The sequence below is a fragment of the Engystomops pustulosus genome, unplaced genomic scaffold, assembly GCF_040894005.1.
Source record: "Engystomops pustulosus unplaced genomic scaffold, aEngPut4.maternal MAT_SCAFFOLD_213, whole genome shotgun sequence".
Taxonomy (NCBI): Eukaryota; Metazoa; Chordata; class Amphibia; order Anura; family Leptodactylidae; genus Engystomops; species Engystomops pustulosus.
Genome location: NW_027285093.1, coordinates 85137 through 108744, shown reverse-complemented (window position 1 = coordinate 108744; position 23608 = coordinate 85137). Strand labels below are relative to the sequence as shown.

The 23608-nt window shown below is 52.8% G+C and overlaps 1 protein-coding gene across 2 annotated transcripts; it reads right to left on the bottom strand.

The window, feature by feature from the left end:
- Window positions 1-10919: 10919 nt before the first annotated feature.
- On the bottom strand, window positions 10920-22554 carry LOC140109530 (complexin-3-like). 2 transcript variants are annotated; one of them, XM_072132051.1, is made up of 4 exons: window positions 22493-22554; window positions 20055-20280; window positions 11823-11910; window positions 10920-11754 (listed from the first exon to the last, which is right to left on the bottom strand). In XM_072132051.1, exons 2-4 carry the CDS (start codon window positions 20219-20221, stop codon window positions 11560-11562), a joined length of 450 nt encoding a protein of 149 aa, XP_071988152.1. In that variant the 5' UTR covers window positions 20222-20280; window positions 22493-22554; the 3' UTR covers window positions 10920-11559. The 2 variants fall into 2 exon arrangements, with proteins under 2 accessions (XP_071988152.1, XP_071988153.1); XM_072132052.1 differs by lacking the exon at window positions 22493-22554 and adding an exon at window positions 21870-22410.
- Between the last annotated feature and the right edge of the window lie 1054 nt (window positions 22555-23608).

Sequence of the window (23608 nt, the reverse complement as noted above, 5' to 3'; positions counted from 1 at the left end):
AACATGATCTCCCTCCTCTGTATATACTGACCCCTCCCCCTCATCTACATATATAACATGATCTCCCTCCTCTGTATATACTGACCCCTCCTCCTCATCTACATATATAACATGATCTCCCTCCTCTGTATATACTGACCCCTCCTCCTCCTCTACATATATAACATGATCTCCCTCCTCTGTATATACTGACCCCTCCTCCTCATCTACATATATAACATGATCTCCCTCCTCTGTATATACTGACCCCTCCTCCTCATCTACATATATAACATGATCTCCCTCCTCTGTGTATACTGACCCCTCCTCCTCATCTACATATATAACATGATCTCCCTCCTCTGTATATACTGACCCCTCCTCCTCATCTACATATATAACATGATCTCCCTCCTCTGTATATACTGACCCCTCCTCCTCATCTACATATACAACATGATCTCCCTCCTCTGTATATACTGACCCCTCCTCCTCATCTACATATACAACATGATCTCCCTCCTCTGTATATACTGACCCCTCCTCCTCATCTACATATATAACATGATCTCCCTCCTCTGTATATACTGACCCCTCCTCCTCATCTACATATATAACATGATCTCCCTCCTCTTTGTATACTGACCCCTCCTCCTCATCTACATATATAACATGATCTCCCTCCTCTGTATATACTGACCCCTCCTCCTCATCTACATATATAACATGATCTCCCTCCTCTGTATATACTGACCCCTCCTCCTCATCTACATATATAACATGATCTCCCTCCTCTGTATATACTGACCCCTCCTCCTCATCTACATATATAACATGATCTCCCTCCTCTGTGTATACTGACCCCTCCTCCTCCTCTACATATATAACATGATCTCCCTCCTCTGTATATACTGACCCCTCCCCCTCGTCTACATGTATTACATCAACTCCCTCCTCTGTATATACTGACCCCTCCCCCTCGTCTACATATATTACATCAACTCCGTCCTGTGTATATACTGACCCCTCCCCCTCATCTACATATATTACATCATCTACCTACTCTGTATATACTGACTCCTCCCCCTCATCTACATATATAACATCATCTCCCTCCTCTGTATATATTGACTCCTCCCCCTAATCTACATATATAACATCATCTCCCTCCTCTGTATATACTGACCCCTCCTCCTCCCAACCCCGACTACTAACATCCATATAGAGGATCCCTGCCCCCAACTACTGACATCCATATAGAGGATCCCAGCCCCCAACTACTAACATCCATATAGAGGATCCCCGCCCCCGAACTAACATCCATATAGAGGATCCCCGCCCCCGACTACTAACATCCATATAGAGGATCCCTGCTCCCAACTACTAACATCCATATAGAGGATCCCCGCCCCCGACTACTAACATCCATATAGAGATTCCCCGCCCCCGACTAATAACATCCATATAGAGGATCCCCGCCCCCGACTACTAACATCCATATAGAGGATCGCTGCTCCCAACTACTAACATCCATATAGAGGATCCCCGCCCCCGACTACTAACATCCATATAGAGGATCCCCGCCCCCGACTACTAACATCCATATAGAGGATCCCCGCCCCCGACTACTAACATCCATATAGAGGATCCCCGCCCCCGACTACTAACATCCATATAGAGATTCCCCGCCCCCGACTAATAACATCCATATAGAGGATCCCCGCCCCCGACTACTAACATCCATATAGAGGATCGCTGCTCCCAACTACTAACATCCATATAGAGGATCCCTGCCCCCGATTACTAGCATCCATATAGAGGATCCCTGCCCCCAACTACTAACATCCATATAGAGGATCCCTGCCCCCAACCACTAACATCCATATAGAGGATCCTCACCCCCGACTACTAACATCCATATAGAGGATCCCCGCCCCCGACTACTAACATCCATATAGAGGATCCCCGCCCCCAACTACTAACATCCACATAGAGGATCCCCGCCCCCAACTACTAACATCCATATAGAGGATCCTCACCCCCGACTACTAACATCCATATAGAGGATCCCCGCCCCCGACTACTAACATCCATATAGAGGATCCCCGCCCCCTACTACTAACATCCACATAGAGGATCCCCGCCCCCAACTACTAACATCCACAAAGAGGATCCCCGCCCCCGATTACTAGCATCCATATAGAGGATCCCCGCCCCCGACTACTAACATCCATATAGAGGATCCTCACCCCCGACTACTAACATCCATATAGAGGATCCCCGCCCCCGACTACTAACATCCACATAGAGGATCCCCGCCCCCGACTACTAACATCCACATAGAGGATCCCCGCCCCCAACTACTAACATCCACAAAGAGGATCCCCCTCCCCCAACTACTAACATCCACATAGAGGATCCCCGCCCCCAACTACTAACATCCACAAAGAGGATCCCCGCTCCCAACTACTAACATCCATATAGAGCAGTGGTGGCACTCAGAGACCTTTCTGTGGGCACTCAGGCCATCACCAGAGATGACTCCAGGTATCTTCCTGCAGTCCCAGACAGCCCAGGACTTGCTGTGCACAGAGGTATTTTAAAGTGACAGCTCTACCTGGGACTACTGCAGGAGTGGGAAGGCGTGGACAGATCTGGATCGTCATTGTAGCCTGACAATTCTTCCTGTTTATGGGACCCTGGGGGGGAAGCTACAATGTACATCGAAATTTCTTCTACTTTCTGCTTTATTGGTGTCCTCAGGTGCTGATATGAATGAAACCTATAACAGAGCAGGGCGTATAAATCAGAAATTAAATTTCTGTGTTGGCACTTTGCAATAAATAAGTGGGTCTTGGTTGTAGTTTGGGCACTCGGTTTCTAAAAGGTTCGCCATCACTGATATAGAGGATCCCCGCCCCCGACTACTAACATCCATATAGAGGATCCCCGCCCCCGACTACTAACGTCCATATAGACGATCCCCGCCCCCGACTACTAACATCCATATAGAGGATCCCAGCCCCCAACTACTAACATCCATATAGAGGATCCCCGCCCCCAACTACTAACATCCATATAGAGGGTCCCCGCCCCCGACTACTAACATCCATATAGAGGATCCCCGCCCCCGACTACTAACATCCATATAGAGAATCCCCGCTCCCGACTACTGACATCTACATAGAGGATTCCCCCCCGACTACTAACATCCATAAAGAGGATCCCTGCTCCCAACTACTGACATCTACATAGAGGATTCCCCCCCGACTACTAACATCCATATAGAGGAGCCCCGCCCCCAACTACTAACATCCATATAGAAGATCCCCGCCCCCGACCACTAACATCCATATAGAGGATCCCCGCCCCCGACTACTAACATCCATATAGAGATTCCCCGCCCCCGACTAATAACATCCATATAGAGGATCCCCGCCCCCGACTACTAACATCCATATAGAGGATCGCTGCTCCCAACTACTAACATCCATATAGAGGATCCCAGCCCCCAACTACTAACATCCATATAGAGGATCCCCGCCCCCGACTACTAACATCCATATAGAGGATCCCCGCCCCCGACTACTAACATCCATATAGAGATTCCCCGCCCCCGACTAATAACATCCATATAGAGGATCCCCGCCCCCGACTACTAACATCCATATAGAGGATCGCTGCTCCCAACTACTAACATCCATATAGAGGATCCCTGCCCCCGATTACTAGCATCCATATAGAGGATCCCTGCCCCCAACCACTAACATCCATATAGAGGATCCTCACCCCCGACTACTAACATCCATATAGAGGATCCCCGCCCCCGACTACTAACATCCATATAGAGGATCCCCGCCCCCTACTACTAACATCCACATAGAGGATCCCCGCCCCCAACTACTAACATCCACAAAGAGGATCCCCGCCCCCGACTACTAACATCCATATAGAGGATCCCCGCCCCCGACTACTAACATCCACATAGAGGATCCCCGCCCCCAACTACTAACATCCACAAAGAGGATCCCCCTCCCCCAACTACTAACATCCACATAGAGGATCCCCGCCCCCAACTACTAACATCCACAAAGAGGATCCCCGCCCCCGACTACTAACATCCATATAGAGGATCCCCGCCCCCGACTACTAACATCCACATAGAGGATCCCCGCCCCCAACTACTAACATCCACAAAGAGGATCCCCCTCCCCCAACTACTAACATCCACATAGAGGATCCCCGCCCCCAACTACTAACATCCACAAAGAGGATCCCCGCTCCCAACTACTAACATCCATATAGAGCAGAGGTGGCACTCGGAGCCCTTTCTGTGGGCACTCAGGCCATCACCAGAGAGGACACCAGGTATCTTCCTGCAGTCCCAGACAGCCCAGGACTTGCTGTGCACAGAGGTATTTTAAAGTGACAGCTCTACCTGGGACTACTGCAGGAGTGGGAAGGCGTGGACAGATCTGGATCGTCATTGTAGCCTGACAATTCTTCCTGTTTATGGGACCCTGGGGGGGAAGCTACAATGTACATCGAAATTTCTTCTACTTTCTGCTTTATTGGTGTCCTCAGGTGCTGATATGAATGAAACCTATAACAGAGCAGGGCGTATAAATCAGAAATTAAATTTCTGTGTTGGCACTTTGCAATAAATAAGTGGGTCTTGGTTGTAGTTTGGGCACTCGGTTTCTAAAAGGTTCGCCATCACTGATATAGAGGATCCCCGCCCCCGACTACTAACATCCATATAGAGGATCCCCGCCCCCGACTACTAACGTCCATATAGACGATCCCCGCCCCCGACTACTAACATCCATATAGAGGATCCCAGCCCCCAACTACTAACATCCATATAGAGGATCCCCGCCCCCAACTACTAACATCCATATAGAGGGTCCCCGCCCCCGACTACTAACATCCATATAGAGGATCCCCGCCCCCGACTACTAACATCCATATAGAGAATCCCCGCTCCCGACTACTGACATCTACATAGAGGATTCCCCCCCGACTACTAACATCCATAAAGAGGATCCCTGCTCCCAACTACTGACATCTACATAGAGGATTCCCCCCCGACTACTAACATCCATATAGAGGAGCCCCGCCCCCAACTACTAACATCCATATAGAAGATCCCCGCCCCCGACCACTAACATCCATATAGAGGATCCCCGCCCCCGACTACTAACATCCATATAGAGATTCCCCGCCCCCGACTAATAACATCCATATAGAGGATCCCCGCCCCCAACTACTAACATCCATATAGAGGATCGCTGCTCCCAACTACTAACATCCATATAGAGGATCCCAGCCCCCAACTACTAACATCCATATAGAGGATCCCCGCCCCCGACTACTAACATCCATATAGAGGATCCCCGCCCCCGACTACTAACATCCATATAGAGATTCCCCGCCCCCGACTAATAACATCCATATAGAGGATCCCCGCCCCCGACTACTAACATCCATATAGAGGATCGCTGCTCCCAACTACTAACATCCATATAGAGGATCCCTGCCCCCGATTACTAGCATCCATATAGAGGATCCCTGCCCCCAACCACTAACATCCATATAGAGGATCCCCGCCCCCGACTACTAACGTCCATATAGACGATCCCCGCCCCCGACTACTAACATCCATATAGAGGATCCCAGCCCCCAACTACTAACATCCATATAGAGGATCCCCGCCCCCAACTACTAACATCCATATAGAGGGTCCCCGCCCCCGACTACTAACATCCATATAGAGGATCCCCGCCCCCGACTACTAACATCCATATAGAGAATCCCCGCTCCCGACTACTGACATCTACATAGAGGATTCCCCCCCGACTACTAACATCCATAAAGAGGATCCCTGCTCCCAACTACTGACATCTACATAGAGGATTCCCCCCCGACTACTAACATCCATATAGAGGAGCCCCGCCCCCAACTACTAACATCCATATAGAAGATCCCCGCCCCCGACCACTAACATCCATATAGAGGATCCCCGCCCCCGACTACTAACATCCATATAGAGGATCCCCGCCCACGACTACTAACATCCATATAGAGGATCCCCGCCCCCGACTACTAACATCTATATAGAGGATCCCCGCCCCCGACTACTAACATCCATATAGAGGATCCCCAATCCCAACCACTAACTTCCAAATAGAGGATCCCCGCCCCCGACTACTAACATCCATATAGAGGATCCCCGCCCCCGACTAATAACATCCATATAGAGGATCCCAGCCCCCGACTACTAACATCCATATAGAGGATCCCTGCCCCCAACTACTAACATCCATATAGAGGATCTTCGCCCCCGACTACTAACATCCATATAGAGGATCCCCGCCCCCGACTACTAACATCTATATAAAGGATCCCCAATCCCAACCACTAACTTCCATATAGAGGATCCCCGCCCCCGACTAATAACATCCATATAGAGGATCCCTGCCCCCAACTACTAACATCCATATAGAAGATCCCCGCCCCCGACCACTAACATCCATATAGAGGATCCCCGCCCCCGACTACTAACATCCATATAGAGGATCCCCGCCCCCGACTACTAACATCCATATAGAGGATCCCCGCCCCCGACTACTAACATCTATATAGAGGATCCCCAATCCCAACCACTAACTTCCAAATAGAGGATCCCCGCCCCCGACTACTAACATCCATATAGAGGATCCCCGCCCCCGACTAATAACATCCATATAGAGGATCCCAGCCCCCGACTACTAACATCCATATAGAGGATCCCCGCCCCCGACTACTAACATCCATATAGAGGATCCCCGCCCCCGACTTCTAACATCCATATAGAGGATCCCCGCCCCCGACTACTATCATCCATATAGACGATCCCCGCCCCCTACTACTAACATCCATATAGAGGATCCCCATCCCTGACTACTAACGTCCATATAGACGATCCCCGCCCCCGACTACTAACATCCATATAGAGGATCCCAGCCCCAACTACTAACATCCATATAGAGGATCCCTGGCCCCGACTACTAACATCCATATAGAGGATCCCCGCCCACGACTAATAACATCCATATAGAGGATCCCAGCCCCCGACTACTAACATCCATATAGAGGATCCCTGCCCCCAACTACTAACATCCATATAGAGGATCTTCGCCCCCGACTACTAACATCCATATAGAGGATCCCCGCCCCCGACTACTAACATCTATATAAAGGATCCCCAATCCCAACCACTAACTTCCATATAGAGGATCCCCGCCCCCGACTAATAACATCCATATAGAGGATCCCTGCCCCCAACTACTAACATCCATATAGAAGATCCCCGCCCCCGACCACTAACATCCATATAGAGGATCCCCGCCCCCGACTACTAACATCCATATAGAGGATCCCCGCCCCCGACTACTAACATCCATATAGAGGATCCCCGCCCCCGACTACTAACATCTATATAGAGGATCCCCAATCCCAACCACTAACTTCCAAATAGAGGATCCCCGCCCCCGACTACTAACATCCATATAGAGGATCCCCGCCCCCGACTAATAACATCCATATAGAGGATCCCAGCCCCCGACTACTAACATCCATATAGAGGATCCCCGCCCCCGACTACTAACATCCATATAGAGGATCCCCGCCCCCGACTTCTAACATCCATATAGAGGATCCCCGCCCCCGACTACTATCATCCACATAGACGATCCCCGCCCCCTACTACTAACATCCATATAGAGGATCCCCATCCCTGACTACTAACGTCCATATAGACGATCCCCGCCCCCGACTACTAACATCCATATAGAGGATCCCAGCCCCAACTACTAACATCCATATAGAGGATCCCTGGCCCCGACTACTAACATCCATATAGAGGATCCCCGCCCACGACTACTAACATCCATATAGAGGATCCCCGCCCACGACTACTAACATCCATATAGAGGATCCCCATCCCTGACTACTAACGTCCATATAGACGATCCCCGCCCCCGACTACTAACATCCATATAGAGGATCCCAGCCCCAACTACTAACATCCATATAGAGGATCCCTGGCCCCGACTACTAACATCCATATAGAGGATCCCCGCCCACGACTACTAACATCCATATAGAGGATCCCCGCCCACGACTACTAACATGCATATAGAGGATCCCCGCCCCCGACTACTAACATCCATATAGAGGATCCCCGCCCACGACTACTAACATCCATATAGAGGATCCCCGCCCCCGACTACTAACATCCATATAGAGGGTCCCCGCCCCCGACTACTAACATCCATATAGAGGATCCCCAATCCCAACCACTAACTTCCAAATAGAGGATCCCCGCCCCCGACTACTAACATCCATATAGAGGATCCCCGCCCCCGACCAATAACATCCATATAGAGGATCCCAGCCCCCGACTACTAACATCCATATAGAGGATCCCTGCCCCCAACTACTAACATCCATATAGAGGATCCCCACCCCCGACTACTACCATCCATATAGAGGATCCCCGCCCCCGACTACTAACATCTATATAGAGGATCCCCAATCCCAACCACTAACTTCCATATAGAGGATCCCCGCCCCCGACTAATAACATCCATATAGAGGATCCCTGCCCCCAACTACTAACATCCATATAGAAGATCCCCGCCCCGACCACTAACATCCATATAGAGGATCCCCGCCCCCGACTACTAACATCCATATAGAGGATCCCCGCCCCCGACTACTAACATCCATATAGAGGATCCCCGCCCCCGACTAACAACATCTATATAGAGGATCCCCAATCCCAACCACTAACTTCCAAATAGAGGATCCCCGCCCCCGACTACTAACATGCATATAGAGGATCCCCGCCCCCGACTAATAACATCCATATAGAGGATCCCAGCCCCCGACTACTAACATCCATATAGAGGATCCCCGCCCCCGACTACTAACATCCATATAGAGGATCCCCGCCCCCGACTTCTAACATCCATATAGAGGATCCCCGCCCCCGACTACTATCATCCATATAGACGATCCCCGCCCCCTACTACTATCATCCATATAGAGGATCGCCATCCCTGACTACTAACGTCCATATAGACGATCCCCGCCCCCGACTACTAACATCCATATAGAGGATTACAGCCCCAACTACTAACATCCATATAGAGGATCCCTGCCCCCGACTACTAACATCCATATAGAGGATCCCCGCCCCCGACTACTAATATCCATATAGAGGATCCCCGCCCCCGACTACTAACATCCATATAGAGGATCCCCGCCCCCGACTACTAACATCTATAGAGAGGATCCCAGCCCCCGACTACTAACATCCATATAGAGGATCCCCGCCCCCGACTACTAACATCCATATAGAGGATCCCCGCCCCCGACTACTATCATCCAAATAGAGGATCCCCGCCCCCGACTACTAACATCCATATAGAGGATCCCCGCCCCCGACTACTAACATCCATATAGAGGATCCCCGCCCCCGACTACTAACATCCATATAGAGGATCCCCGCCCCCAACCACTAACATCCATATAGAGGATCCCCGCCCCCGACTACTAACATCCATATAGAGGATTCCCGCCCCCAACCACTAACATCCATATAGAGGATCCCAGCCCCCGACTACTAACATCCCTATGGAGGATCCCCGCCCCCGACTACTAACATCCATATAGAGGATCCCCGCCCCCGACTACTAACATCCATATAGAGGATCCCCGCCCCCGACTAATAACATCCATATAGAGGATCCCCACCCCCGACTACTAACATCCATATAGAGGATACCTGTCCCCAACTACTAACATCCATATAGAGGATCCCTGCCCCCGACTACTAACATCCATATAGAGGATCCCCGCCCCCGACTACTAACATCCATATAGAGGATCCCCGCCCCCAACCACTAACATCCATATAGAGGATCCCAGCCCCCGACTACTAACATCCATATAGAGGATCCCCGCCCCCGACTACTAACATCCATATAGAGGATCCCCACCCCCGACTACTATCATCCAAATAGAGGATCCCCGCCCCCGACTACTAACATCCAAATAGAGGATCCCCGCCCCCGACTACTAACATCCATATAGAGGATCCCCGCCCCCGACTACTAACATCCATATAGAGGATCCCCGCCCCCGACTACTAACATCCATATAGACGATCCCCGCCCCGACTACTAACATCCATATAGAGGATCCCCGCCCCGACTACTATCATCCATATAGAGGATCCCCGCCCCCTACTACTAACATCCATATAGAGATTCCCCGCCCCCGACTACTAACATCCATATAGAGGATCCCCGCCCCCGACTACAAACATCCATATAGAGGATCCCCGCCCCCAACTCCTAACATCCATATAGACGATCCCCGCCCCCGACTACTAACATCCACATAGAGGATCCCTGGATCGCAGGGGCACCCATGGCCGTGACACATAAGCTCAGTTCGAATCTGCACCCCCCATTTGCATTACATGAAAGCAGCGCAGATGCCCCAAAACCTATCGCATGCGACACAATCCCGGCGCAGACACCTGTTATATACCTGTCACAGCTGCCCAAATCCTGAAAAAGGTGAACAGTCTGACAAATGTGCAGCGACCCTAAGTGAATGAGCCCCACTGACTGGAAAAGTTGGCAGAATCCTGAACCACAACTATATGTTCCTGCTGTACAAGGAGTCCTGCAGTGTATGGGGTCATTAGTTTATACTACTGCTGCTGTTATAGAGATGGTCACACTGGCTGATCATCAATGAATCCTCGGCACTGGATTATACGGCACTGGGTATATAATAATGTACCCCATGGCTGACTGGTGTGTGATGACTTGCAGGATAATTCTGAATGTTCAGTGCACCCTAAAAACACAGGAGCCAGAAGCAACCCCAAAATAGAAAGATTTATGTGTTACTATACAGAGAATGAATCAGGAGGATCAGGATGAGCCATGCTGGAGGACCTCCCAGATATAGCAGAGCTAACAGTCTTATGAAACCGGAGGATCAGGATGAGCCATGCTGGAGGACGTCCCAGATATAGCACAGCTAACAGTCTTATGAACCAGGAGGATCAGGATGAGCCATGCTGGAGGACCTCCCAGATATAGCAGAGATAACAGTCTCATGAACCAGGAGGATGAGGATGAGCCATGCTGGAGGACCTCCCAGATATAGCAGAGCTAACAGTCTTATGAACCAGGGGGATCAGGATGAGCCATGCTGGAGGACGTCCCAGATACAACAGAGCATACAGTCTTATGAACCAGGAGGATCAGGATGAGCCATGCTGGAGGACCTCCCAGATATAGCAGAGCTAACAGTCTTATGAACCAGGAGGATCAGGATGAGCCATGTTGGAGGACCTCCCAGATATAGCAGAGCTTACAGTCTTATGAACCAGGAGGACCAGGATGAGCCATGCTGGAGGACCTCCCAGTTATAGCAGAGCTAACAGTCTTATGAACCAGGAGGATCAGGATGAGCCATGGGGTCCTTCCACACCTCTGGTCTCTTGCCTTCTGGTTACATGACAAGGCAGCGGGCCCCTGGCTTGAGTGGAGCTGCAGAACTTTGGGCACTTTTTCGCAGGTCAGCCAGTAAATCAGTAAAGGAGAAGTCCTGAGAGTCTGTCTGGTCCTGACGCACCACCGCTCGCAGGTCCTTGGAGAGGCGGACATTGCCTCCTGCCGCCTTCAGTTGCTGCTGGTCATGAGTATTCTGTGGGAAGACACAAGAGGTAAGAGTGTGTCCCACGTGGCCCTCGTGGACTCTCAACATCAACTTACTTTAGAAAGATTATATTTCTCCCGGAAGTGCTCCCTCATCTGAGCCCTCTCTGCCTTCTGCTGAGCGAACAGCGAGTCCCTCCGCCTGCTGCAGAGAAAATGGCAGAAACCTAAAACACGTGACCCACGCGACTGCTGGATGTGGTGGAGGTGACTACGGGATGTGGTTGAGGTGACTGCTGGATGTGGTGGAGGTGACTGCGGGATGTGGTGGAGGTGACTGCGGGATGTGGTGGAGGTGACTGCGGGATGTGGTGGAGGTGACTGCTGGATGTGATGGAGGTGACTGCTGGATGTGATGGAGGTGACTGCTGGATGTGGTGGAGGTGACTGCGGGATGTGATGGAGGCGACTGCTGGATGTGGTGGAGGTGACTGCTGGATGTGATGGAGGTGACTGCTGGATGTGGTGGAGGTGACGTCTGGATGTGGTGGAGGTGACTGCTGGATGTGGTGAAGGTGACTGCTGGATGTGGTGGAGGTGACTGCTGATGTGGTGCAGGTGACTGCTGGAGGTGACTGCTGATGTGGTGCAGGTGTGACTGCTGGATGTGTTATAGGTGACTGCTGGATGTGTTATAGGTGACTGCTGGATGTGGTGGAGGTGACTGCGGGATGTGGTGGAGGTGACTGCTGGATGTGGTGGAGGTGACTGCTGGATGTGGTGGAGGTGACTGCTGGATGTGGTGGAGGTGACTGCTGGATGTGGTGGAGGTGACTGCTGGATGTGGTGGAGGTGACTGCTGGATGTGGTGGAGGTGACTGCGGGATGTGGTGGAGGTGACTGCTGGATGTGGTGGAGGTGACTGCGGGATGTGGTGGAGGTGACTGCTGGATGTGGTGGAGTTGACTGCTGGATGTGGTGGAGGTGACTGCTGGATGTGGTGGAGGTGACTGCTGGATGTGATGTGGAGGTGACTGCTGGATGTGGTGGAGGTGACTGCTGGATGTGGTGGAGGTGACTGCTGGATGTGGTGGAGGTGACTGCTGGATGTGGTGGAGGTGACTGCTGGATGTGGTGGAGGTGACTGCTGGATGTGATGTGGAGGTGACTGCTGGATGTGGTGGAGGTGACTGCGGGATGTGGTGGAGGTGACTGCGGGATGTGGTGGAGGTGACTGCGGGATGTGGTGGAGGTGACTGCTGGATGTGATGGAGGTGACTGCTGGATGTGTTATAGGTGACTGCTGGATGCGGTGGAGGTGACTGTGGGATGTGGTGGAGGTGACTGCTGGATGTGGTGGAGTTGACTGCTGGATGTGTTATAGGTGACTGCTGGATGTGGTGGAGGTGACTGCTGGATGTGGTGGAGGTGACTGCTGGATGTGGTGGAGGTGACTGCTGGATGTGGTGGAGGTGACTGTGGGATGTGGTGGAGGTGACTGCTGGATGTGGTGGAGGTGACTGCTGGATGTGGTGGAGGTGACTGCTGGATGTGATGGAGGTGACTGTGGGATGTGGTGGAGGTGACTGCTGGATGTGGTGGAGGTGACTGCTGGATGTGGTGGAGGTGACTGCTGGATGTGGTGGAGGTGACTGCTGGATGTGGTGGAGGTGACTGCTGGATGTGATGTGGAGGTGACTGCTGGATGTGGTGGAGGTGACTGCTGGATGTGGTGGAGGTGACTGCGGGATGTGGTGGAGGTGACTGCGGGATGTGGTGGAGGTGACTGCGGGATGTGGTGGAGGTGACTGCTGGATGTGATGGAGGTGACTGCTGGATGTGTTATAGGTGACTGCTGGATGCGGTGGAGGTGACTGTGGGATGTGGTGGAGGTGACTGCTGGATGTGGTGGAGTTGACTGCTGGATGTGTTATAGGTGACTGCTGGATGTGGTGGAGGTGACTGCTGGATGTGGTGGAGGTGACTGCTGGATGTGGTGGAGGTGACTGCTGGATGTGGTGGAGGTGACTGTGGGATGTGGTGGAGGTGACTGCTGGATGTGGTGGAGGTGACTGCTGGATGTGGTGGAGGTGACTGCTGGATGTGATGGAGGTGACTGTGGGATGTGGTGGAGGTGACTGCTGGATGTGGTGGAGGTGACTGCTGGATGTGGTGAAGGTGACTGCTGGATGTGGTGGAGGTGACTGCTGGATGTGGTGGAGGTGACTGCTGGATGTGGTGGAGGTGACTGCTGGATGTGGTGGAGGTGACTGCTGGATGCGGTGGAGGTGACTGTGGGATGTGGTGGAGTTGACTGCTGGATGTGGTGGAGGTGACTGCTGGATGTGATGGAGGTGACTGCTGGATGTGGTGGAGGTGATTGCGGGATGTGGTGGAGGTGACTGCTGGATGTGGTGGAGGTGACTGCTGGATGTGTTGGAGGTGACTGCTGGATGTGGTGGAAATGACTGCTGGATGTGGTGGAAATGACTGCTGGATGTGGTGGAGGTGACTGCTGGATGTGTTATAGGTGACTGCTGGATGTGTTATAGGTGACTGCTGGATGTGGTGGAGGTGACTGCTGGATGTGGTGGAGGTGACTGCTGGATGTGGTGGAGGTGACTGCTGGATGTGGTGGAGGTGACTGCTGGATGTGGTGGAGGTGACTGCTGGATGTGGTGAAGGTGACTGCTGGATGTGGTGGAGGTGACTGCTGGATGTGGTGGAGGTGACTGCTGGATGTGGTGGAGGTGACTGCTGGATGTGGTGGAGGTGACTGCTGGATGTGGTGGAGGTGACTGCTGGATGTGATGGAGGTGACTGCTTGATGTGGTGGAGGTGACTGCTGGATGTGGTGGAGGTGACTGCGGGATGTGGTGGAGGTGACTGCGGGATGTGGTGGAGGTGACTGCTGGATGTGGTGGAGGTGACTGCTGGATGTGGTGGAGGTGACTGCTGGATGTGGTGGAGGTGACTGCTGGATGTGATGGAGGTGACTGCTGGATGTGATGGAGGTGACTGAGGGATGTGGTGGAGGTGACTGTTGGATGTGGTGGAGGTGACTGCTGGATGTGGTGGAGGTGACTGCGGGATGTGGTGGAGGTGACTGCGGGATGTGGTGGAGGTGACTGCTGGATGTGATGGAGGTGACTGCTGGATGTGATGGAGGTGACTGCTGGATGTGTTATAGGTGACTGCTGGATGCGGTGGAGGTGACTGTGGCATGTGGTGGAGGTGACTGCTGGATGTGGTGGAGTTGACTGCTGGATGTGTTATAGGTGACTGCTGGATGTGGTGGAGGTGATTGCGGGATGTGGTGGAGGTGACTGCTGGATGTGGTGGAGGTGACTGCTGGATGTGGTGGAGGTGAATGCTGGATGTGTTATAGGTGACTGCTGGATGTGGTGGAGGTGATTGCGGGATGTGGTGGAGGTGATTGCGGGATGTGGTGGAGGTGACTGCGGGATGTGGTGGAGGTGACTGCTGGATGCGGTGGAGGTGACTGTGGGATGTGGTGGAGGTGACTGCTGGATGTGGTGGAGGTGACTGCTGGATGTGATGGAGGTGACTGCTGGATGTGGTGGAGGTGACTGCTGGATGTGATGGAGGTGACTGCTGGATGTGGTGGAGGTGACTGCTGGATGTGGTGGAGGTGACTGCTGGATGTGATGGAGGTGACTGCTGGATGTGGTGGAGGTGACTGCTGGATGTGGTGGAGGTGACTGCTGGATGTGGTGAAGGTGACTGCTGGATGTGGTGAAGGTGACTGCTGGATGTGGTGGAGGTGACTGCTGGATGTGGTGGAGGTGACTGCTGGATGTGGTGGAGGTGACTGCTGGATGTGTTATAGGTGACTGCTGGATGTGTTATAGGTGACTGCTGGATGTGATGGAGGTGACTGCTGGATGTGGTGGAGGTGACTGCTGGATGTGGTGGAGGTGACTGCTGGATGTGGTGGAGGTGACTGCTGGATGTGGTGGAGGTGACTGCTGGATGTGGTGAAGGTGACTGCTGGATGTGGTGGAGGTGACTGCTGGATGTGGTGGAGGTGACTGCTGGATGTGGTGGAGTTGACTGCTGGATGTGGTGGAGGTGACTGCTGGATGTGGTGGAGGTGACTGCTGGATGTGATGGAGGTGACTGCTTGATGTGGTGGAGGTGACTGCTGGATGTGGTGGAGGTGACTGCGGGATGTGGTGGAGGTGACTGCGGGATGTGGTGGAGGTGACTGCGGGATGTGGTGGAGGTGACTGCTGGATGTGGTGGAGGTGACTGCTGGATGTGGTGGAGGTGACTGCTGGATGTGGTGGAGGTGACTGCTGGATGTGGTGGAGGTGACTGCTGGATGTGGTGGAGGTGACTGCTGGATGTGGTGGAGGTGACTGCTGGATGTGATGGAGGTGACTGCTGGATGTGGTGGAGGTGACTGCTGGATGTGGTGGAGGTGACTGCTGGATGTGGTGAAGGTGACTGCTGGATGTGGTGAAGGTGACTGCTGGATGTGGTGGAGGTGACTGCTGGATGTGGTGGAGGTGACTGCTGGATGTGGTGGAGGTGACTGCTGGATGTGGTGGAGGTGACTGCTGGATGTGGTGGAGGTGACTGCTGGATGTGATGGAGGTGACTGCTGGATGTGATGGAGGTGACTGAGGGATGTGGTGGAGATGACTGTTGGATGTGGTGGAGGTGACTGCTGGATGTGGTGGAGGTGACTGCGGGATGTGGTGGAGGTGACTGCGGGATGTGGTGGAGGTGACTGCTGGATGTGATGGAGGTGACTGCTGGATGTGATGGAGGTGACTGCTGGATGTGTTATAGGTGACTGCTGGATGCGGTGGAGGTGACTGTGGCATGTGGTGGAGGTGACTGCTGGATGTGGTGGAGGTGACTGCTGGATGTGGTGGAGGTGATTGCGGGATGTGGTGGAGGTGACTGCTGGATGTGGTGGAGGTGACTGCTGGATGTGGTGGAGGTGAATGCTGGATGTGTTATAGGTGACTGCTGGATGTGGTGGAGGTGATTGCGGGATGTGGTGGAGGTGATTGCGGGATGTGGTGGAGGTGACTGCGGGATGCGGTGGAGGTGACTGCTGGATGCGGTGGAGGTGACTGTGGGATGTGGTGGAGGTGACTGCTGGATGTGGTGGAGGTGACTGCTGGATGTGATGGAGGTGACTGCTGGATGTGGTGGAGGTGACTGCTGGATGTGATGGAGGTGACTGCTGGATGTGGTGGAGGTGACTGCTGGATGTGGTGGAGGTGACTGCTGGATGTGGTGGAGGTGACTGCTGGATGTGATGGAGGTGACTGCTGGATGTGGTGGAGGTGACTGCTGGATGTGGTGGAGGTGACTGCTGGATGTGGTGAAGGTGACTGCTGGATGTGGTGGAGGTGACTGCTGGATGTGGTGGAGGTGACTGCTGGATGTGGTGGAGGTGACTGCTGGATGTGGTGGAGGTGACTGCTGGATGTGGTGGAGGTGACTGCTGGATGTGGTGGAGGTGATTGCGGGATGTGGTGGAGGTGACTGCGGGATGTGGTGGAGGTGACTGCGGGATGTGGTGGAGGTGACTGCTGGATGTGGTGGAGGTGACTGCTGGATGTGGTGGAGGTGACTGCGGGATGTGGTGGAGGTGACTGCGGGATGTGGTGGAGGTGACTGCGGGATGTGGTGGAGGTGACTGCTGGATGTGGTGGAGGTGACTGCTGGATGTGGTGGAGGTGACTGCTGGATGTGATGGAGGTGACTGCTGGATGTGATGGAGGTGACTGAGGGATGTGGTGGAGGTGACTGCTGGATGTGGTGGAGGTGACTGCTGGATGTGATGGAGGTGACTGCTTGATGTGGTGGAGGTGACTGCTGGATGTGGTGGAGGTGACTGCTGGATGTGGTGGAGGTGACTGCTGGATGTGGTGGAGGTGACTGCGGGATGTGGTGGAGGTGACTGCGGGATGTGGTGGAGGTGACTGCGGGATGTGGTGGAGGTGACTGCTGGATGTGGTGGAGGTGACTGCTGGATGTGGTGGAGGTGACTGCTGGATGTGGTGGAGGTGACTGCTGGATGTGGTGGAGGTGACTGCTGGATGTGATGGAGGTGACTGAGGGATGTGGTGGAGATGACTGTTGGATGTGGTGGAGGTGACTGCTGGATGTGATGGAGGTGACTGCTGGATGTGTTATAGGTGACTGCTGGATGCGGTGGAGGTGACTGTGGGATGTGGTGGAGGTGACTGCTGGATGTGGTGGAGGTGGCTGCTGGATGTGGTGGAGGTGACTGCTGGATGTGGTGGAGGTGACTGTGGGATGTGGTGGAGGTGACTGCTGGATGTGATGGAGGTGACTGCTGGATGTGGTGGAGGTGACTGCTGGATGTGGTGGAGGTGACTGCTGGATGTGGTGGAGGTGACTGCTGGATGTGATGGAGGTGACTGCTGGATGTGGTGGAGGTGACTGCTGGATGTGGTGGAGGTGACTGTTGGATGTGGTGAAGGTGACTGCTGGATGTGGTGAAGGTGACTGCTGGATGTGGTGGAGGTGACTGCTGGATGTGGTGGAGGTGACTGCTGGATGTGGTGGAGGTGACTGCTGGATGTGGTGGAGGTGACTGCTGGATGTGATGGAGGTGACTGCTGGATGTGGTGGAGGTGACTGCTGGATGTGTTGGAGGTGACTGCTGGATGTGGTGGAGGTGACTGCTGGATGTGGTGGAGGTGACTGCTGGATGTGATGGAGGTGACTGCTTGATGTGGTGGAGGTGACTGCTGGATGTGGTGGAGGTGACTGCTGGATGTGGTGGAGGTGACTGCTGGATGTGGTGGAGGTGACTGCGGGATGTGGTGGAGGTGACTGCGGGATGTGGTGGAGGTGACTGCGGGATGTGGTGGAGGTGACTGCTGGATGTGGTGGAGGTGACTGCTGGATGTGGTGGAGGTGACTGCGGGATGTGGTGGAGGTGACTGCGGGATGTGGTGGAGGTGACTGCTGGATGTGGTGGAGGTGACTGCTGGATGTGGTGGAGGTGACTGCTGGATGTGGTGGAGGTGACTGCTGGATGTGATGGAGGTGACTGCTGGATGTGATGGAGGTGACTGAGGGATGTGGTGGAGGTGACTGCTGGATGTGGTGGAGGTGACTGCTGGATGTGATGGAGGTGACTGCTTGATGTGGTGGAGGTGACTGCTGGATGTGGTGGAGGTGACTGCTGGATGTGGTGGAGGTGACTGCTGGATGTGGTGGAGGTGACTGCGGGATGTGGTGGAGGTGACTGCTGGATGTGGTGGAGGTGACTGCTGGATGTGGTGGAGGTGACTGCTGGATGTGGTGGAGGTGACTGCTGGATGTGGTGGAGGTGACTGCTGGATGTGATGGAGGTGACTGCTGGATGTGATGGAGGTGACTGAGGGATGTGGTGGAGATGACTGTTGGATGTGGTGGAGGTGACTGCTGGATGTGATGGAGGTGACTGCTGGATGTGTTATAGGTGACTGCTGGATGCGGTGGAGGTGACTGTGGGATGTGGTGGAGGTGACTGCTGGATGTGGTGGAGGTGGCTGCTGGATGTGGTGGAGGTGACTGCTGGATGTGGTGGAGGTGACTGCTGGATGTGTTATAGGTGACTGCTGGATGCGGTGGAGGTGACTGTGGGATGTGGTGGAGGTGACTGCTGGATGTGGTGGAGGTGGCTGCTGGATGTGGTGGAGGTGACTGCTGGATGTGGTGGAGGTGACTGTGGGATGTGGTGGAGGTGACTGCTGGATGTGGTGGAGGTGACTGCTGGATGTGGTGGAGGTGACTGCTGGATGTGGTGGAGGTGACTGTTGGATGTGGTGGAGGCGACTGCTGGATGTGGTGGAGGTGACTGTGGGATGTGGTGGAGGTGACTGCTGGATGTGGTGGAGGTGACTGCTGGATGTGGTGGAGGTGACTGCAGTATGTGATGGAGGTGACTGATGAATGTGTTGAATGTGACTAGAGGATAATGTGGAGGTGGGGTGTGGTTGTGATGATTGGGGACATGTTGGAGGTGACAGCAGGAAGTGGTGGTGGTGGTAACAGGAGAATATGTGAGATGTGACTATGGGATGTGGTGGTGACTACAGGATGTGGTAGGTATGTGGTGGGGACATTTGGAGGTGAGGGCAGTATATGAGTGATTTGACTGTGGGATGTGATGGTGATGATTGGGCATGTGGTGGAGATGACTACAGGATGTGGTGGGGACTTGTTGGAGGTGACTGCAGAGTATTAGTGATTTGACTATGGGATGTGGTGGGGATGACTGGAGGATACTGGAGGATGGGGGAGATGATGGGGTGATAGTGGTTTTGAGAAGTATTCTCTTTGCCTTACGTATCTGGCTGTACAACTCTGTGGTGCTGATCATCGGAGCTCCATCTTCTCATAATGTTTATTCTGGATTCTGACTGGGGCCACTGTTCTTGGGGAGCCCCTGCAGATGCACAACATGATATACTTTTCACCGGGCCCCCAAACAGTGTCTTGGCAACAGAGGTCATGATTGTAGTTTTCTCAGGCCCCGAATCATTGAGAGCATTTAATCACAGAAAACAAGTCCCTGAAACAAGAAGAACATGGAGAGCGAATGATCACATGATGAGCAGGGAGAGCGGCTGATCACACGATGAGCAGGGAGAGCAGATGATCACGTGATGAGCAGGGAGAGCGGCTGATCACATGATGAGCAGGGAGAGCGGCTGATCACATGATGAGCAGGGAGAGCAGATGATCACGTGATGAGCAGGGAGAGTGGCTGATCACACGATGAGCAGGGAGAGCGGATGATCACGTAATGAGCAGGGAGAGCGGATGATCACGTAATAAGCAGGGAGAGCAGATGATCGGGTGATGAGCAGGGAGAGCAGATGATCACGTGATGAGCAGGGAGAGCGGCTGATCACACAATGAGCAGGGAGAGCGGATGATCACGTGATGAGCAGGGAGAGCGGATGATCACACGATGAGCAGGGAGAGCGGATGATCACGTAATGAGCAGGGAGAGCGGATGATCACGTAATGAGCAGGGAGAGCAGATGACTACGTAATGAGCAGGGAGAGCGGATGATCACATGATGAGCAGGGAGAGCGGATGATCACATGATGAGCAGGGAGAGCAGATGATCGGGTGATGAGCAGGGAGAGCAGATGATCGCGTGATAAGCAGGGAGAGCAGATGATCGCGTGATAAGCAGGGAGAGCAGATGATCGTGTGATAAGCAGGGAGAGCAGATGATCGCGTGATAAGCAGGGAGAGCAGATGATCGCGTGATAAGCAGGGAGAGCAGATGATCGCGTGATAAGCAGGGAGAGCAGATGATCACATGATGAGCAGGGAGAGCAGATGATCACGTGATGAGCAGGGAGAGTGGATGATCACTTGATGAGCAAAGAGAGTGAAAAATCACATAATGAGCAGGGAGAGCAGATGATCCCACAATGAGAAGGGAGAGTGGTTGATCACATGATGAGGAGGGAGAGCAGATGATCACATGATGAGCAGGGCGAGCAGATGCTCACTTGATGATCAGGGAGAGCGGGGAGATCATGTGATGAGCAGGGAGAGCGGAAGATCACATGATGAGTAGGGAGAGCGGAAGATCACGTGATGAGCAGGGAGAGCGGATGATCACATGATGAGCAGGGAGAGGGGATGATCACATGATGAGCTGGGAGAGGGGAGGATCACATGATGGGCAGGGAGAGTATGTGATGGTCATATTGCTAATCCCTTGGCGGGCAGGCATATATAGCTTGCGTTTCTCATGGGTCTCCATCTAGCACTTAATCCACACCAGAATGTGTGAGAAATCCTCGACATAACAAATCGTTGTGAAAGAACAAAGAAGTGCTGAGAGGGTTACTAAATAGTCAGACACTGGTAGACTCAGAGTGCGGCAGATCACTGAGTATTAGGACTCAGTCTTCAAGAATCTGGCGCCCCCTGCACTGCCCGCAAAGTGAGCACCAGGTGCAACACAATTCTCTGAAATGAATATGGCCCATAGTCCGTACTAGACGACCCTTTAGGTGCAGAATTTTGTTGAGTTTGGACACAGAGAAGCCGCAACACAATAATAGCGCAGAAACTTCACAACTACATGTACAAGCAGTTTGCAGGTCAGAGAGAATTGAGCTGGTGACATCTACTGTTGTCCGGAGACAAGTGCATTGCCCAACAAAGTGGAGTCTTTCGATCCAGCGTCCATCTCAGTGCTGTCTGGTCTATAACAGTTCTGAACAAAACATCTGCTCCGGGTCCTGGATCATTGTAGACCTCCAAGTAGACTGACAGAGCGGAGCTGAAGCCAGACATTGAGGTAATAGCCATTAGTACGAAGGAAACCTTTTCCTAAATGGTAAATCCCTTCTACTGTCGCCACTTTTTGGAAGGACTTTCAAAACCCCTGGAGACATAACGCAGGATTCGGGAGGGTTTATAAGTTGCCTCCAGCTGCATTCAGACATCAGTGCGGAGCAGGGGACTGCTATGGCAAGGAGAAAGGTCATGGACGTAGGTCCGCCCAATGACTCGATCTCCGCTCTTTGAGGAGATGCTGAAGAACTCAGAATCCCAACATCTATGCGGACACAGAAGTGTCTGAACCCCAGAGGATTGGGGGCTGCACATTCTGTCTACAGATAGGGTTCCCTCGTGATGCGGTCCAGGACCAGTAAGGAGGTTACATGCAGTCGAGGAGTCAGTGGATATAGTGTAACCAAAAGTCTCCCATTCAGAAGAACCCACGGGCCCCGTTGTGCCCAGCACTTACCTGCGCTGTCATGCCGAGTCTATGTACCTGTGAGGTGCACTGCGCTGATAAAGATTCATTATAATCAGATAAAGATTTGTTATAATCCCTTAAGTCGGGATGAATGAGAGTCACAATCTTTATTTATCCCCAATGACAACGTTACCAGAGGCCAAGGATTAGATCCACACAGCCAGCAATGTGACCGGCGTCGCACCCCCTACACGTGCGCAGCCAAAAATGTGACCTCTGCCAATAACCCTACAGAGGCTATACATGGTCTCACAGCAGATAATATCAGAGCCCTTAGGAGAGAACTGTCGGTAGAGCTCAGGGACATAAGAAAGAGGAGAGAATGGTCTATAGAATTCAGAAACACAAAGAGAAGAGAATAGAGATGAGCGAACATACTTGTCGAGCTTGATGCTGGTTGGAGCATTAGCGTACTCGAAACTGCTCGTTGCTCGGACGAATACTTCGCCCGCTCAAGAAAATGGCATCTCCCGCCGTTTTGATTTTTGGCGGCCAGAAACAGAGCCAATCACAAGCCAGGAGACTCTGCACTCCACCCAGCATGACGTGGTACCCTTACACGTCGATAGCAGTGGTTGGCTGGCCAGATCAGGTGACCCTGGAATAGACTAGCCCCTGCCTGCGCTGCTCGGATCATTCTGTGTCTGGATGCCGCTAGGGAGAGAGCTGCTGCTGCTGCAGGGATAGCGTTAGGGTGTTCTATTAGCTTACTGTTAGGCAGGAGTGAGTCTACAAGAACCCAATAGCCCTTGTTAGGGCTAGAATAGCGTTATATATATATTTTTTTTTTTATTTGCTTGTGGCTGGGCTTGCTGGCACTAGTAGTGCAGCTAGTACCATATTGTGACGAATTTGCAGGGAGACTTGGGAACGTTCTATTTAGCTCTTAGTGACAAACATATCCATCTCAAACACCGAAGTGGGACAATTTATTAGGGGTTTGGTTGAATGGGGCACAGTCTGACGATTTTTTTTTTTTTTAAGTGAAAGTGAAAGGCACAGCACAAAATCCTTTACTGTGCTGCCAGTGGTGCAAATGCAGTTTCATCTAGCTTAGTCTGCCTGCTACTGTTTAGCAAGCTTGTTTCCAGAAACCCCAATCCA